General features: G+C 41.3%; 1 protein-coding gene across 1 annotated transcript in view; it reads right to left on the bottom strand.

The window, feature by feature from the left end:
• LOC111154991 (poly(ADP-ribose) polymerase family member 14) overlaps window positions 1-17,703 on the bottom strand; it is a 50,814-nt gene continuing 33,111 nt past the window's right edge. The window contains 8 exon segments of the mRNA XM_022514970.1: window positions 1-1,950; window positions 2,852-3,026; window positions 6,480-6,613; window positions 7,894-8,493; window positions 11,653-11,859; window positions 15,371-15,538; window positions 15,874-15,936; window positions 16,245-16,394. Of these exon segments, the coding sequence (XP_022370678.1) occupies window positions 1,661-1,950; window positions 2,852-3,026; window positions 6,480-6,613; window positions 7,894-8,493; window positions 11,653-11,859; window positions 15,371-15,538; window positions 15,874-15,936; window positions 16,245-16,394 (1,787 nt within the window). The 3' untranslated portion in view covers window positions 1-1,660.

The following is a 17,703-nucleotide window of genomic DNA, read 5'->3' as shown; positions in this document are numbered from 1 at the left end:
AATATTAAAAAACAAAACAAAACAAAACCCAGCAAGAAAAATTTCAAGATGTCCGTCTGTGAATGAAGCGGAACTCTGGCCCCCTTAACTTCTTGTACTTGAGGCAAGTAGTTCACAGCAGCCAAGGAAAGAGCTCCTTTCACCTCCTCGCAACACCCCCTAGTGTCCGAGTGCACCACCTGCGCTGGGCATCAGCTCTAGCCTCTTGGCCTACAGAGCTTCAAATGAAGAGACTCTAACAGAAACCAAAGCCAGAAGGAAAAAGCCAAGGAAATATGAGGGTCATTCATAGATTACCTGAGATGTTCCTGAAATGGTAACATTAATCTAAAGGCTATGCTCTGTAGTGGTGTAGTGGTGACACAGGAATCGGGATTGGGTTTCCGTCTCTAAGGGCTGCCACCTAGGTGACCCCAGGCAAGGAAGCTTCTTGTATTCTAAGCGTCAGTTTCCCCAACTTTAAGATGGGGATATAATTCTTACCTGACAGGATTGTTTGGAGGAATATATAAATACTATAAGTTAAAGCACCTATTATATTACCTGGTACGATCTAGGCACTCAATAAACAGTGTCTGAATCTAAAATTTATCTGGGGAAATTTTTTTAAAAACCAACACTACTATTTAATAGATAACTGAGCTAGCAAATTAGCAATATGGCTGCTTAATTCCTCTGATTTATTTAAAGTCTTTAAAATCATCAAAAGCTAGACTGCCAAAGAAAATATTAATAATACTAGAACTCACTTAATCTTAACATAGTAGAAGGGTTTCACCCTGGAAGTATCCCACTCTTGTCACTGTCATCTAATTTCTGTCACCAACAGAAGTTAGATGAAGGCAGATTTGGGGTCAACATAGAAAAGGACCAGTCGGAGCCAGAACTGCTGTGTTGCACAAGTCCATGGGACCCAGTTCCCGTGGGCCACAAGCTAGACCACGGCCCCTGAACTGTACAGAACACAGAAGCCAGTCTGGAGTTGTCCCACATGTCCCACTGCACATGGCGCAGTTTGTGAAGAACAGAATTCCCTGTCACAGAATCTGTTCAATTTAAGGCAAAGTGACAAGTCAAGGATATTAAAGAGATGGCTCCTACTTTGGTTGTAGTCTAACTAATTTCTTTCTTTCTTAGTTGGTTTATGGAATGTTCTGGAGCATCTATTTACATCAGGCACAGATGTCAGCCCAGCAATTAAAAAAAGAGAGAGAGAGACAACATCCCTGGCCGCCCGGAAATGAGCAGTCCTCCCCACTCAGTAATACTGTGCTTCTCACAGGAATATGGCATCCCGACGTGATATACAGCTGTCTCCTTCACAGCAGCGCTGAAATTGCATAGCTGTGCTCTCTGCCTTTAAGATGAACACATTCTCTCCTTCCCAAGACTACAACCCTGTTCTTTCCTTCTGCAGATTTGATGTCCACGGTTGTGAATACACTGTTATAACTAAGTTATGTGATTTAAATTCTTAAATGTATTGCTCTTAAGATAGGTTCATTCCAGGTATGAAGGAGAAGTTGAAGAAAGTCTGATTTCAGTGACAAGGATCCTTTGATCTTACAAAATGCTGTTAAGAGGAAAAAAAAATCGAAAACTTGTTTTACAACTTGGCATGTATAGACGAGCAATGTCTTCTGGGAAGGATACCCAGATGTTAATTGGTAAAAGTAATGAGGTACTCTGGGTAAGCCTGGTAGTCATAAAATACCACAAATAAGCGGGGATTCTGCACACAATCTGTGACAGTGTCATACAGGTCAGTAGGGTTTTCAGGGCTCTTTGGAGGAGGCACAATTAGTGAGTGATTTCCACGTGTGTAGGTTCCAGTAAGTACTCGCACATAGTACATATGCTTTCTCCCATGGCTGTCTGGTCTGGAGTATGTATCATTAGCAGAATAACAGGCATCGACAGCAAAATAGGTTCCCTTTCCATATGCCACAGCTGTGAAGAGAAAAAACATTTTTAAGAAGTTCAGTTTATATTGGGTATTTACCCCCAAAGATACAGATGTAGTGAAAAGAAGGGTCATCTGTACCCCAATGTTCATAGCAGCAATGGCCACAGTTGCCAAACTGTGGAAAGAGCCAAGATGCCCTTCAACAGATGAACGGATAAAGAAGATGTGGTCCATATATACAATGGAGTATTATGCCTCCATCAGAAAGGATGAATACCCAACTTTTGTATCAACATGGATGGGACTGAAGGAGATTATGCTGAGTGAAGTAACTCAAGCAGAGAGAGTCAACTATCATATGATTTCACTTACTTGTGGAGCATAAGGAATAACACGGAGGACATTGGGAGATGGAGAGAAGTGAGTAGGGGGAAATCAGAGGGGGAGATGGACCATGAGAAATTGTGGACTCTGAGAAACAAACTGAAGGTTTTAGAGGGGAGGGGGTGGGGGATGGGTGAGCCTGGTGGTGGGTATTAAGGAGGGCACGTATTGCATGGAGCACTGGGTGTGGTGCATAAACAATGAATCTTGGAACACTGAAAAAACAAAGTTAAAAAAAAAAAAAAGTTCAGTTTAGTCTATAATCTGATGTGTTGACCCAATACGTCAAATAAGGTTAAAATAATGTTCAGTTCTTCTCTCCAAAGCCCCCTAAAAATTTTTTTTCATGTGTTTTTAATTTTTAAATGTCATTCCTCCATCCTAGAGATCCAGGCAGTCCTTCTGGGATGAAACATAACGAGCCCAGCCTTGAAACTCTGGCCGCAGCATGGCCGCCAACCATGAAGGGACACAACGCAATCAGTCCACACTGTCCCTCACCAGTTTGGGTTCTCACAGCCGACATCCCATTCAGAGCAGCCAGATTACTTGCTTCCTTACCGTTCTTTCCAGCATAACTGCGGTTAAAGCCATTTCGGTTGACATGTGGCACTGAGTCAGCATCTGTCCCATGGAAGAGCTGCTTCTCATTGTTTTTATGCCCGTTCTTGGCATCCATGGTTTTCTTCTTTGTTTGGTAGCAATTCCAGAGATCTGGATTCTGGATCCTCTCAATCTGCAAATCAACAAGGAAAAATATTCTGTCGGTGCCAAGAGCCTTTGGCAAGATACAGATATGACCATTATTTTTCATAAATAAAAATTAATGCCAGATGGCACCTTTCTACATTCAGAAATCTTTTTAGATCCAGTGTTTCACAAAAGCAGACCTTGGGAAGAATATTAATTTCAGTTTTTAACATCTTTTACTGCACCACATGAGAGCAAACAGTGTTTAGGATCTGACCAAGCCTCCCCAACTCCTGCTTTTTATCTTCAGTTCAATGACTGCTCTGGTTGCTGTCTACTTCCCTTGGTCCCTTGGCCTCTATCTTCCTAAGTCCTTCTGGGACACTGGTTCACCTGGTTAGCCACGTTCTACTGGTGGGAGAAGCACTAGAGGATCTAGTCCAGAAGGAAGTTAATTAATGAAAATTAATCTCTGGTCCAGTTGGAAGAGTGGGGCATGAGTGCTGGTGGGGTGGGATCTGGTTGCAGATCATAGTGTCCATGATTTGACCATCCTCTTTGGGAAGTGGCCTCCATTGTGTGGTGGAAATTCCTTGTGTCCTGGATAGCAGGACCCAGGAGGAATCAGACAGATCTTGACTCTATAAGCAAACTTGCTTGAGTTCTTAAAAAAAAGAAAAGAAAATCTAGACAAGACAGAGTCAGAATATAGGACATTCTATAACACAACTGGCTTAAACTCTTTTAAAAATTCAGTATTATGAAAAATTATTTTTTAAAATGTAGGAGTGCCATTCTAGATCAGAAGAGACAGAGGAGACAGAATGATCAAAGGCCTATTGGAGAGGGGCGAGTTATAAGAAAGTAAGCAGTTGGGGAAATCTGAAAATGGATTCTGTTAGATATTACCGAACTACTGTAAATTTTCTTATATGGGATAGCAGTGTTGTTATTTAGGAGACTGTCTTTATTCACAGGAGATACGCACTAAAATATTCAGGAGTGTCATGATATCTGCAACTTACTTTCAAATGCTTCAGCAAAAACCCAAAGAGAGAGAAAGGCAAATGTGGCAAAATTATTCCATCAATGTGGAAGTTTATGGATGTTAAAAATCTTAGTCACAGGCCCTAACAGTCATGGAGGATAATAACCACCTATTTTTAGTGTTTTCACACTGTTAGGGATTTCTACAGAGGTACCGTAAGTAGCTTTACGTCTATCTGTTTCACACACTGGACTTTCACATAGGATTTTATTTGAGAGAAGGATCCACTACAAAAAAAAAAACAAAAAAAAACAAAAAAAACAGTGAAACATTTCTCTGGCCATTCCCTAACACAGGGCAAGCCTCCAGAGCCCCCTGCAGACATTGGTGGTCCACTGGACTGTCCTTTTCAGTCTGGACTTGGCATCTCATCAAAATGGGCCAATCAGCCACTACCAGATAGATGACTGTGCTTGGTATCTGAAATGAAACTTATTTGCTTTCTCAGAACCAGCCCACGAGAGTGCTACATACTTTAACCACATTGTTTTCGTACCTCAGAATTGTTTTGCTTGAGGGATTAAAAATAAAAGCAATGGTATAAAATATGATACTGAATATACTGTGAGGTTGATTTTGGAGATATTCTCCAGCACCTGATTCACAGGCCAAATCTCTCAGTAGTGTCAGCACTGTGAAAGGCTGAGAGTCCCCCGAGCACATGGTTTTCTCATTGACAGAAATGGTGAATCTTGAGGCTGGGTGTTTAATTCTTCACTTTGTCTACTAGGAAGCTCAGAAACAAACCTGTGGTCCTCGTAACTATCCAGGAACTCGTGTATTTTTGTAAATAGATAATACCTCTATATTACTTTATTTTTCCTTCCCTCTTTTTTGGTCCATTTTCTTCATCTTTTTATTTTATCTGAAGGTATGATACTTATCTTTGTAAGAAATGCCAAGTCTTCTTGAGTTATTATGTGCTTAAGTACATAAATAAAGAGCGGTGTCAGAAATAGGGAGTAAGAAAAATTTGCAAAGAGAGAAAACACAGGCCTTACTGGCAAACTCATTATGATGGATGAAGGGAAGGCACCCAAAGATGTCTAGCTTTACTCAGAAAGTGGTGGACCAAGGACAGAAGTGGGGAAGGGAAAGGAAATGGTGAGATGATGGGTTAGATTGAGAGAAACTGATTTGCAGCTACATAGGCAAGCAGAGATTTTATGGGTCACTGGAATATGTTGTAAAGCTTGATCAAAGGTCCAGGTTGGTGAGATTGACTTGGGAGCTATCAACATTGAAATAACAGCTGAAGCCAAGAAGGGAAAAACTTTTCCTGGTGAAGTGCAGAGACAGAAGACCAAAATATAAGTAATGTGGGTAAAGCTAGGATTAGGGGTTTGGAGGAGAAATAGATAACCGGGATAACGAGAGGAAAATTAGTTAAAGAAGAAAGCATTAATATAATATTGCCACAGGTCAAATGGGAACATAATTTCAGAGAGCAATAGTGATGTTTGAAAGTGGAATGTTCCAGGGGCACCTGCATGGCTCAGCTGATTTAGTGTCTGACTCTTGACTTCGCCTCAGGTCATGATCTCAGGGTTGTGGGATCAAGCCCCGCGTCAGGCTCTGTGCTCAGCGGGGAGTCTGCTTGAGATTGTCTCTCTTTCTGCTCCTCCCCCAACTTGCGTGTGCTCTCGCTCTCTCAAATAAATCTTTTTTTTAAAGAGGAAGTTGCCAAAATAAGGGAGATGAAAAGGAAAGGACTATTGGATTTATCCTGGAAGCGTGCACTGCTGATCTGTGAATGGCAGGGCAGGAGCACACAATCCTGATCTGAGGGCCTCTGTGTGTCTCTTTGTGGTGTCTGCTAGTTGCCAAATCAATCCTGAAGCTCTGTCTTTGTTTTTTTATTACTTGGCTTCAGGGATTCTTGTGATTTCGCTTTATAGGGTTGGGTGGGGGAATGTCCATTTTAATCCTCCTGGGCTAACTTTTGGAACTTGTCCTTTTTCTTGGAGCCGCTGGTCTTGCTGGCAGCAACCTCCACACATCCACTACTGAGTGGCTTCTCCTCGGGAGGAAGAGACTTTCCTTTTTTCTTGGGGACCTTCCCCTTTCTTTCCTCTTTAGGGTCACTCACTGGTTCTTCCTCTGGGGAAAGATTTCTTCCTCTTGGGAAGACTTCTACCAGCTGTCTCTTCAAGATCACTACTAACCAGCTCCTTCCTAAGTCAACACCTGGTTTTAGTATTCTAATATCATATGGCAATCTAATATTATCTTGTAATACCTGACAGGGTCCCCATCTTAACATGTCTGTAATAATGGTGATAGGAGTAGAATCTACAACCTAAAATCTGATTACCGTAGAATATTCTAATTCTGAGCCCAAAAAAAGCGGGGGGATGGGAAATTAATGCAAATGTATTTATATATTTATCCAGGACCATGATACCACTCATTTCCATCATTAAGAAAATTCCATGTCAGCAAAAGGCTTACCTTCTCTATGTAGAAGTGTGAGCAGGTCTGATTAAACTTGCTTGCCACCGTGTTATATTCTGCATGCCCAGGCTGGAGCTCTACCACACAGAAATCCTGCTGCTTCATATCATTCCAGTGCTCAGGGGTCTTAACTGTAAAGAGGACATTTGAGGACATTGAGGACACACACCTGGGAAGGCCCATCCGCACATTCCTGGTCTGCTCTGAAGAACCGAGTATCATCTGTGTTCTTACTTTACAATCCCCTAACTCCATGCGTTCAAGAAGTTCCTTGTCTTTGTAGGAGAATGTTTCTCAAAGTGTGGCCCTTGGACAACTGACAGCAGAAGCAGCCGTAATGCTTATTAAGAAAAAAACCCAAAGATCTATGACTCAAACTCTCGGAGCAGTGGAGCCTGGGTACCTGCATCTTAGTAAGTTTCAATCATGCTTACATTTGAGAATTGTGTAGTGTAACTCAGCTGCATATTCTGTTCAGTCTCTGTCTGTCATAATTTAATAACAGGAAATTATTTCCCTACAATGGTCTTGTTGCAACAGTGTGGATTTTTGTCAGAACTCCTCACCCTCACAAGGCCCTCCACATCTATTCTGTCATTATTCTTCCCCGCATCCTTAAGGGTTGGGTGGACGGCAGGTTTGGCTCTGTGGCAGGTGGTGGCAGTTCTGCCTTCCCTTCTGCTGAACAGATTATACTTGATTTGTCCTTTCCCTGGGGTTGCTCAGAGTCTGAAGAATTCACTCACACGGATCTCACAAGAAATGAAGATTCTATACTGGAAGCCAACTTACTAGTCTCCCTTGGAGGACCTGTGTGGTTCATAGGCAGGAAAGGCTATCTACACAGCACAAGCATTCCCTTCATGGGGGGCAGATCCAGTCAGAGAATCTGAAGTCTTTTTCCTGGTGTGTGCCTTAAGGAAACCTTATGTTCAGGGCAGGGGAGGAAGTAAATTCTGGGAGGAGATCCCACAGGCTCCCAATCCTCCCTGGGTTATCAGTCATGGACACAGAGAGTGCCCACTCTGACCAGGCTGTCTTCTTTTGTTCTAGAAAACCTTGGGCCACTTTTCTTTAAAGCCCATGGCTTTCTGTCTCCTGACTGAAGCAGCCATTACCTCCACATCAGAACTGACTCTGGGAAGCATGTAAACTGTAGAGACAGGAACAAATGCAAGGTTTGGGTCTGGTCACCATTAAGAAGGTGGTCCTCAGGCTGTTGGGTGCACCCATGCTACATCTCCCTGTCCATGACATAAGCTCCTTAGCTTAGAGACCAAGTTTTCTACTTCATTCCATAAGGGTTGCTTCAATTTTATCTACGTGAATACAATTTCAACATATGTACAAAATGGTGTTAAGTCCAAAGGAGGTGTAAAATAATGGATAGCAAGCCCACAATCCGACTCACCTTCTGATTTCATGAGGCGCTGAACAAGTAAACTGTGTCCTTTTGCATCTGTAGCCGTGTGTGTACTCAGGTCCACTGTGTAGCTCTGATCATCAATTTTGACAACAGTTCTCCTTTTCTTTGCCTTCCATGCAGTCTCCAATTGCAGATTGGTTATTTTGTCAAAACTCTGAAAAGTACTATTGTTGCAATATTGCCATTCTATAAATTCACTGATTAACTCTGCCTGGGATTTCTGTTCCTTGGCCAATCTCATTCCTTTGATCATTTCCTCAATTGCATTTCTAGCCTGTGTCAGATCTTTGCCAATTCCAAAAACTTCAATCAAGGGTCTTTTATAGTCCAAGCAAATGGCAATATTTAAGTTCTCCTGTAGCTCATTCAATTTCTGATATTCTTTTTCATTAAAATCTTTGATACACTCATCTTCGTTGGTGTAAGGACATAGTTCCTTTGTGATCAGATCCTGTATCCAGGAGACAACATTTTTTATACATTTTTCACTTTCACCACACACCTGAAAACTTGCTGATTCTGTTTTCTTTTTCAAAACCAACGGATTCTGCTTTTGTGGAAATTGACTTGGGGATTCCACAAATGCTAAAAAAAGAAAAGAAAGGAAGATTAGCTATTGTTTTCTCTCCCTCCCTCTCTCTTTTTGTCACCATGCTATACATTACATCTCCACGACTTACTTATCTTATAACCACAAGTTTGTACCTTTTGACCCCCTTCATTCGTTTCACCCATCTTCATCTCCCACCCCACCCCTGCTGTCTCTGGCAACCTGGCAACCACCTATCTATTCTCTGTGTCTATGAGTTTGTTTGTTTTTTAAGATTCCACATATAAGTGAGATCATACGGTATTTGTCCTTCTCTGTCTTGTTTCACTTAGCACAGTACCCTCTAGGTCCATCCATGTTATCACAAATGGCTGTATTTCCTTCTTTTTTATGGCTGAATGATATTCCATTGTGTGCATGTGTGTAATATACACATACATGCTACATATGTGTGTGTGTATATAGATACAGATAGATATATATCCACATTTTCTTTATCCATTCATTTGTTGGTGGGCACTTAGGTTTTTCCATGTCTTGGTTTTGTAAATACTACTGCAGCGAACATGGGGGTGCAGATATCTTTTTGGAGATAGTTTCTTTTATTGTCACCTGAAGATAAATACCCAGAAATGGAATTTCTGGATCATATGGTAGTTCTATTTCTAATTTCTTGAGGAACCTTCATACTGTTTTCAACAGTGGCTGTACCAGTTTACATTCCCAACAGTGCACAAGGGTTCCTTTTCTCTACATCCTCACCAACACTTGTTTTTTGTCTTTTTCATAATAGCCATTCTATCAGGTGAGGTGTATCTCTTTATGGTTTTGATTTGCATTTCCCCAATGATGAGTGATGTTGAGCACCTTTTGATGTGTCTGTTGGCCATCTGTATATTTCTTCCTTGGAAAAATGTCTATTCAGATCCTCTGCCCATTTTTTTAAAAAGATTTTGTTAATTTATTTGACAGAGAGAGACACAGCAGGAGAGGGAACATGAGCAGGGGGAGTGGGAAAGGGAGAAACAGGCTTCCCGCTGAGCAGAGAGCCCAATGTGAGGCTTGATCTTAGGACCCTGGGATCAAGACCTGAGCCGAAGGCAGATGCTTAATGACTGAGCCACCCAGGTGCCCCTGCCCATTTTAAAATCGGATTATTTGTTTATTGATTATTTGTCTCCTATTGAACTGTATGAGATCTTTATATATTAATCCCTTTGTTTATTGACCCCTCTCAGATATATTAGTTTCAAATATCTTCTCCCATCCCATAGGTTGCCTTTTCATTTTGTTGATGGTTTTCTTTGCCATGCAAAAGCTTTTTAGTTTGAGGTAGTCCCGTATGTTTATTTTGCTTCTGCCATTTGCGCTTTGGTGTCAAATAAAAAAAAAAAAATCATTGCCAAGCCTGATGTATAGAAGCTTCCTCCCCATGTTTTCTTCTAGAAGTGTTATGGTTTCAGATCTTTAATCCATTTTGAGTGGATTTTTGTGTATGGTATAAGGTAGTAATCCTGTTTCATTCTTTTGCATGTGTCTGTCCAGTTTTCCCAGCACTGTTCATTTCAGTATATGTGCTGCTGAAGCAAGCATCCAAATACTATTTATTGAAGAGACTATCCTTTCCCCCATTGTATATTCTTGGCTCCTCTATTATAAATGAATTGATCACACAGATGGTCCCCAACTTACAATGGTTCAACTTATGATTTTTTGACTTTATGATAATATGAAAATTATACATATTCAGTAGAAACTGTACTTTGAATTTTGAATTTAGATCTTTCCCAGAGCTAGTAATATATGGTGCCACACACTCTTGTGATGGTGGACAGTGGCAGCGAGCCACAGTTCCCAGTCAGCCAAGCAATCATGAAGACAGACAACCAACACACTCACAACTATTCTGTAACCACAAAGCCATTCTGTTTTCACTTCCATTACAGTATTCAATAAAGTACATGAGACAGTCAACACTTTATTATAAAACAGGCTATTATAAAATAGGCTAATGTGTTCTGAGTATGTTTAAGGTAGGCTAGGCTAATCAAAAGATGAATGGATAAAGAAGATGTGGTATATATATATATACAATGGAATACTATGCAGCCATCAAAAGAAATGAAATCTTACCATTTGCGATGATGAGGATGGAACTAGAGGGTATTATGCTTAGTGAAATAAGTCAATCAGAGAAAGACAATTATCATATGATCTCCCTGATATGAGGAAGTTGAGAGGCAACGTGGGGGGTTTGGAGGGTAGGAAAGGAATAAATGAAACAAGATGGGATCGGGAGGGAGACAAACCATAAGAGACTCTTAATCTCACAAAACAAACTGAGGGTTGCCAGTGGGGAGGGGGTAGGGAGAGGATGGTTGGGTTATGGACACTGGGGAAGGTATGTGCCATGGTGAGTGCTGTGAAGTGTGTAAACCTGGTGATTCAAAGACCTGTACCCTTGGGGCTAATAATACATTATATGTTAATAAAAAAATTTTTTTAAAAAGAGGTAGGCTAGGCTAAACTATGATGTTCTATAGGTGAGATGTATTAAATGCATTTTTGACTTAAGACATTTTCAACTTACAGTAGGTTTATCAGATATAACCCCATTGTAAGTGAAGGCAGATCTGTATATTCATAGATTTATTTCTGGGTTCTCTGTTCTGTCCCATTAATCTATTTATTTTTATGCCAATACCATACTGTTTTGATTACTATAGCTTTGTAATGTAGTTTGAAATCAGGAAGTGTGATGCCTCTAGCTTTATTCTTCTTTCTCCAAGATTGCTTTGGTTATTAGGGGTCTTTTGTGGGTCCATATAATTTAAGATTCTTTGTTCTAGTTCTGTGAAAAATGCCATTGGAATTTTGATAGGGATTGCACTGAGTCTAGATTGCTTGGGGTAACACAGACATTTTAACAATACTAATTCTTACAACCCATAAGCATGGTGTATTTTTCCATTTGTGTGATCTTCAACTTCTTTCATTAGGTCTCATAGTTTTCAGAGTGCAGGTCTTTTATCTTCTTGGTTAAATTTATTCCTAGGTATTTCATTCTTTTTGATGTAATTATAAATGGGATTGTTTTCTTAATTTCTCTTTCTGACAGTTTGTTAAAGATTAGCTATTTCTCATATGACATCAATATTAGGAACAGGCATTTCATTAAAAAGTGGTCAACTCACGTGTCAATCTAGACCTCAAAGATGGCTGGAGAGAAGCCAGAGATGCCTCTCTTTTTTTCATGCTGTCACAAAACACATTCAGTAGGTGAGGCAGAAAGATAACAACTTTAACTTTTTTCACAGACTGGAGCATTCCTTTCTGGATAGAGTCTTTGATGGCATCAATCATGGCATTAGCAACCTCCTCTGGGTCTTTTTGGGCATTTCCTGGAAAGGCAGATAATAAAAACTGGGGTGAGGGAGACCCAACTGGGAAGGCTGAGAAATAATTTGGGGATTTGAGTCCTCACAGAATGAATGCCCACTGCCCAACTCATTCATCGTCACAGGATGGCCTTTCTAGCAATGCATGAGCAAACACTTTTGAAGCCCTGGATGCACCAGGGAGCTGCTATTCCAGGACGTCAGGAAGCCAATAGCCCAACAATGAACAAAGGACCCAGGAAATCTAACTTTTGATATCTGATGTTTGTATCTCCTCTGTCGAGCTAACACTCGCTCACTGTGTTCCTCTGTGTTACAAAGCGCAATTAACATTTTTTGGCTCATTCGTGTCCTCAAGGGTCTATAAAAAGCAAAAAATGCAAATATATGTTGAAAGCTCATGCTCTTTTTTTTTTTTTTAATCTCATGCTCTTTAAAAAGAACAATAATTTTTCTTCTTTGCTCATAGTCACCTGACTAGATGCATGTATCCTTATTCTTCCAGATGTTTTTGGGGACCTGATTCAAGCTAAGCTGATTTTTGTAAGACACTTGGAGCTCTAAATTATCTGTTGTAATCTATAATTCTTTGTACACCAGTTATCCACAAACTTCTAGGAAGTCTTTTCTAGCATACTCAGTGAGATTTTAGCTTATTTGCTGGGTTCAAGGTGGTCACCACAGCAAGTCTTTTTCTTTTCCCAGCATGTTCTATATCTTGTTTCTCAAGTCTACTGCCTAGGTAAGATCATGAAAACTCCCATGTAAAGCCATGGAAGCAGTCACATACAAATAAATGGCAGCTGGCAAATGACAATGGAGAGCAATACCAAAGTCCCCTGGCCAACCCAGTATGATAGATTAACAGCCCACTTGGAATTTCCCTTTTGATGGCATCCACAGTTGCTGCCAAAATCAGAGTAGACCACTTTGGCCTGGCTATGTAGACACTTGTGTGAAAGTAGACAAATCCCATACAAGACTGAGCAAGAGGGTTCCTTCAGTTTTTTGGATTAGATGATCCCGAAAAGAGAAATTCTCCTTTGCAAAGCTATGATTATCTCACGATTTTTGGAAGAATTTAAATGGGAGAGTTCAGATTCATTCATTCACTCTCAACATTTACTATGTCCCATCATGGGCTCACTCTCATCTAGTCACTTAGAACACAAAGGGTGTGATATATGGGCACGAAGAGGTAGTCAGCAATCAAGTATGAGAACCTGAGGAAAAGGCTATGGCAGACAGAACTATGTAACAAGGGTGTGGTATGTTCAGCCTGGTGTGTTCAGGGGAAAAGCTCTGTTTTTGAGATCCTTTTTTTTTTTTCCAAGGCAAATTCAGGGGTGAGGTATGTGGAGGAGAAACTGGGGCAGGGAGCCCAGGTCTAGATAGGAGGCTACAATAAAAGTTTAGGCAAAAGACGAGAGCCGAACAAAGAGAAGACGCCAGAATGAAGAGTCTGGTACAGGGACTGTGAAGATAGTTGGGAAGTGAAGTCACTAGGACCTAGTGGCCACCTGGGTTTATCTTCGACCCTTGGTACCCCCTTTTTTGCCACACACACACCTTGCTGTGTACACCCTGAATCGTGCTGTACTGAAGTTGTTTACATGTCTGTCTCTCACAGTAGGCTAGGTGCTCCTTGGGGACTAGACCCTTTTCTTAGCTTTCTGTCCCCAGTGCCTAAGCACAGTGCCTGGCACATGGCAGCCACTTGAGAAATAGTTAATCAAATTAGTTAATAAGCCAATGGACATAGGAGTGATCAAGAGGATAGAATCAAGGATTCTAGGTAGAAAGTGATGTTTTTAATGTGACCAGAGATATAAGAGGAAGGGCAAGTCTGGGGGAAAAGGCAATGAATTGGAGTTCACAGTCTGCTTTGAACTTGAAGTGCTGGCAAGTATCACTGACCACCCACTCTCTCCCCCTAGGCAGGTATGTGTAAGGAACCAAGGAGAGGGCTTCTTTGACTGCCAGAAGCCGTCTCAATCGCAGTCCACCTCAACTCATAAACACCACTAAAGGAGAAAGTTCCCCCATCCGTTAGTCTAAAGAGCAGCTCAAGTGGTGATAGAGATTAGTAAAGATGACAAACAAGGAGAATCTGCTAACCTTGATGTATTTGTGCAGACCAGCAATGCAGCCAGGTCAGTGAAAGAAACAACAGGTTTTCAGTAACCCAGAAATACTCAATCACATATGCATGCAAAACTAAAACAGCCTCATTTCCTTGTTTTTCTTGGGAAGGGCTGGGTCACCCTTGGGTTGTCTGATTTCTTGGCCCAGATAAAGTTTATGTAGAAACACAAGACCAGAGCTCAGGAGAAAAATAAATGGAGACAGAGACTGGTGAGTCATTAGAGGGTGTCCATAAAAGACAGAGAGGAGAGAGACAGACAGACAGACAGGCAGACAGACATGCTAGCTAAACTGCCAAACTGGATAATACCACAAGGGGCATGAAAACATAAAGGAACTATAAATTATACTTTCAGAAATATAAAAGTAATAACATAGATGTAGCATTCCATGTGGGGACACTAAGAGGAATGGTAGAAAATTACAGAAATTAAAATAACAGAAGACTAGAAGAAAGCTGAGGTGATAAGGTTGGTTAAATGTACCGAGGCTAAGTTTTTGGAGGACCTAGAACGTGAGCGTGAGACACTCAAAGAGATTCCTGCACAGCGGAATCACTAATCCAGTGCACAGTGCTGTCTCTGGGACCAGTCAGCTACATTCCACTTCAAGTCTGAGAGTTATCTGCTCCCTTGACCAGCTCTCTGGTCTCTGAGGGGAAACCAACCAGAAATTCGTAATCAACACCCATGTCTCAGATTCCTGGGGAAAGAGCTCAAAGAGCGTCACCTTACTCATGATAAACCCACAGCACCGTCCTTATATATGAAGACTTAATACAACTGTTATGTCGTCTGAGGAAAACAAAAGAGGCAAGTAGGCTGAAAAGAAGACAGTTGGAGTTGTATTTCTGACCTATTAGAACCAGAACCCATCAGACTCTGGGGACTAAGAGGCTTCTGTGCAGAGACGTCCTAAGGCCAACTCACACAGCCAACTGTGTAAGAGGTGTGAGGAGAGGCCAGGAATACTTATCTCAGAGTCAGTTACTGGGAGGTACAAGCTGATGCTCTGATGATCTCCATGGAGAAGGGATGGAGGAGGGAGTTAAAGACTAAATAATGTAGGGGACAGGGAAAAAAAGAAACAGAGGAATAAGAAGGAGAGATGATGGGCTTTCTTTCTCTTCCTTCCTTTCCTCTCTCTTCCCTCCCATAGTACAGAGCAAATGGACTCTAATATTCAACACTATCCTCAGTTTTCGTTTTCTCCTCTTCCTTAAACCACCCACAGTCCTTGCTTATTCTTTTAGGGGCTGCCTTGTGGTGAGGAGCCACCTTGACTCAGACTCTGCATTGACTATATTGACTATATTAACAGCACCAGAGCGAAGGAAATGGGGACTTCTTGATAGCCAGAGGTTACAAACCTGTCCCAATGGCTGGGAGGCAAACTGATGAATATTTCCGTTTTTCACACTCTTGCAAAACAAAGAAGATTGATTGCTTGACGTCACTTCCGCCAATGACGTGAACAATGTTCTTGCACCTCAATAATCCACCTTCGGTAACTATGTAATCATTGTTGCCCTTTTCAGCTGGGAGACGCCGCAAGACAGAGAGATGCAAAATCAGATACCGAATCCATTCTTTGATTGTTTAGAAAGCAAAATGTTTGGTTTGCCATATAAAGCATTTTATGTGAAAAGAGACTCCTAAGATAATGGTCTTTGAGGAATCTTTCTTATCTTTTCAAGTGTGAGATTACTTTTCACTTCTAATTGTCTATGATTAGAATTCTTTGGTCAAATGTATGATTTTAAGATTAATGTGTTGTCTCCCCAATCCCAAGACTCTCCCCAGCCTCTCCAAAGCCTCCCACAGTCAGCCTACTACTTACAATTTTGGACCAAAAAACAGTATGGTGCCTTACCTAGGCGAGAACATGCCATTTCCACATTTTGTCCAGCACATTCTAGAATTGCTCTGGACACCCCTATAGGAGAAAAGCAAGAGGGTTACAAACATGAATTGAAAAAAATCAGAATAGTACATCTGGATCAGAATGATTGCTTCATTATCTAAAAAAGCTTTCCTAATCATCAAAGGAATCCCATAACCTGGGTATTTCTGATAAGAAAGAAGAAAAATTCATAAATTATGTGTTACCAATTATTAGAGACCATGTCAAAATAATCTTAAAATTATTACTATTAATGAGCCAAAGTTGGGGAAACCAGTTTGGCTATAGCATCTATAGGACAGTTGACTATTAACACTACTCAAATCCTACAAGTAAAGTACCTGCTTTGAGATTAAATGCTTTTGATGTTGAATTTACAATCACATCAGCCTCTTCTTTAGTGATATCTCCAAAGGCCACCTGGAAGGTGATGGGACCAATTTTCATCTCATGCACATCTACATTAGGGCTGGACACAGTCCCACGGAAACCTGAGAAGAAAGGAAATGGAGTCCCTAAACAAGTCAGCAACAGCAAGAATGACTCAGATCTCACACTCTACAGATGCATTTCTCTCATACTTCTTCCCCCTCCAATCTCCAGCCCTTAACCAGCCCTGACTCTGAACCCCAGTGATGGTCAGTTTCTGAGAAAGGATTATAAAATAGAGTAAGTATCAAATGTGGACTTCTGCTGCTGGCCAAGGTGATGTCAGGCCCCCTGGCACCTATCCCACTCAAGAATTACAACTAAAAATGCAGGATAAATACAAAGAAGCCACGAACCGAGATCTGAAAAGTAAACAGCAGACAGACTGGAAGAGGGAGTCAAAACTTGAAGAAGCCACCGGTAAGGGGTTGGAAGAGTTTCTCATTTTATTTTGTCTTGAAATTTTCCCTCTTTTTCTCTCAGCACTGCCCCAAGGTGGCCCCAGTTGCAGAACTGTGCCATGAGAATCCCTATCTTTGCAGCCAGAGAATTAGAAAAAAGGGTCCCTGTGAACTGAAGAGTATAAGAAGGAATCCTCATTACTGTCCAGATTTTTCCTTTTTTAAACTCAGGCCTTGCCTCAGGATGAGCCCAGTTGCAGAGCTCCACGGTGGCACCACAGGGAGCCAAAATTCTGAGAAGCATTCTGTCTTTCTGTCTGGAAGAATGAAAAGAAAGGGCCCTTATGCTCTGAAAAGCATGTATGTGGGGACACCTGGGTGGCTCAGTCGGTTCGGTGTCTTACTCCTGATTTCGTCTCAGATGATGATCTCCTGGTGGCCAGACCAAGCCCCACATGGGCCTCCATGCCAGCAGGGAGTCTGCTTGAGATTCTCTCTCTCTCCCTCTGCCCCTTCCCCAGTTCCTGTGTGCACATGCACTTTCTCTCTCTCTAAGTTAAAAAAAATTTTTTCTTAAAAAAAAAAAAGCTGTTTAACTACTGGGTATTTACCCTAAAGATACAAATGTGGTGATCCTAAGGGGCACGTGCACCTGAATGTTTATAGCAGCACTGTCCACAATAGCCAAACTCTGGAAAGAACCTAGATGTCCATCAACAGATGAATGGATAAAGAAGATGTGGTGTATATATATACAATGGAATACTATGCAGCCATCAAAAGAAATGAACTCTTGCCATTTGCAATGATGTGGACGGAACTAGAGGGTATTATGTTGAGAGACATAAGTCAGTCAGAGAAAGACAATTATCATATGATCTCTCTGATATGAGGAAGTTGAGAGGCAGGGCGGGGGATTGTGGGACATAGGGAGGGAAAAAATGAAACAAGATGGGATTGGGAGGGAGAC

Source organism: Enhydra lutris, unplaced genomic scaffold (assembly GCF_002288905.1).
Source record: "Enhydra lutris kenyoni isolate GAN:26980312 unplaced genomic scaffold, ASM228890v2 scaffoldscaffold39, whole genome shotgun sequence".
Taxonomy (NCBI): Eukaryota; Metazoa; Chordata; class Mammalia; order Carnivora; family Mustelidae; genus Enhydra; species Enhydra lutris.
The sequence above is the reverse complement of the archived record's forward strand: the minus strand, read 5'-3'. Positions and strand labels throughout refer to the sequence as shown.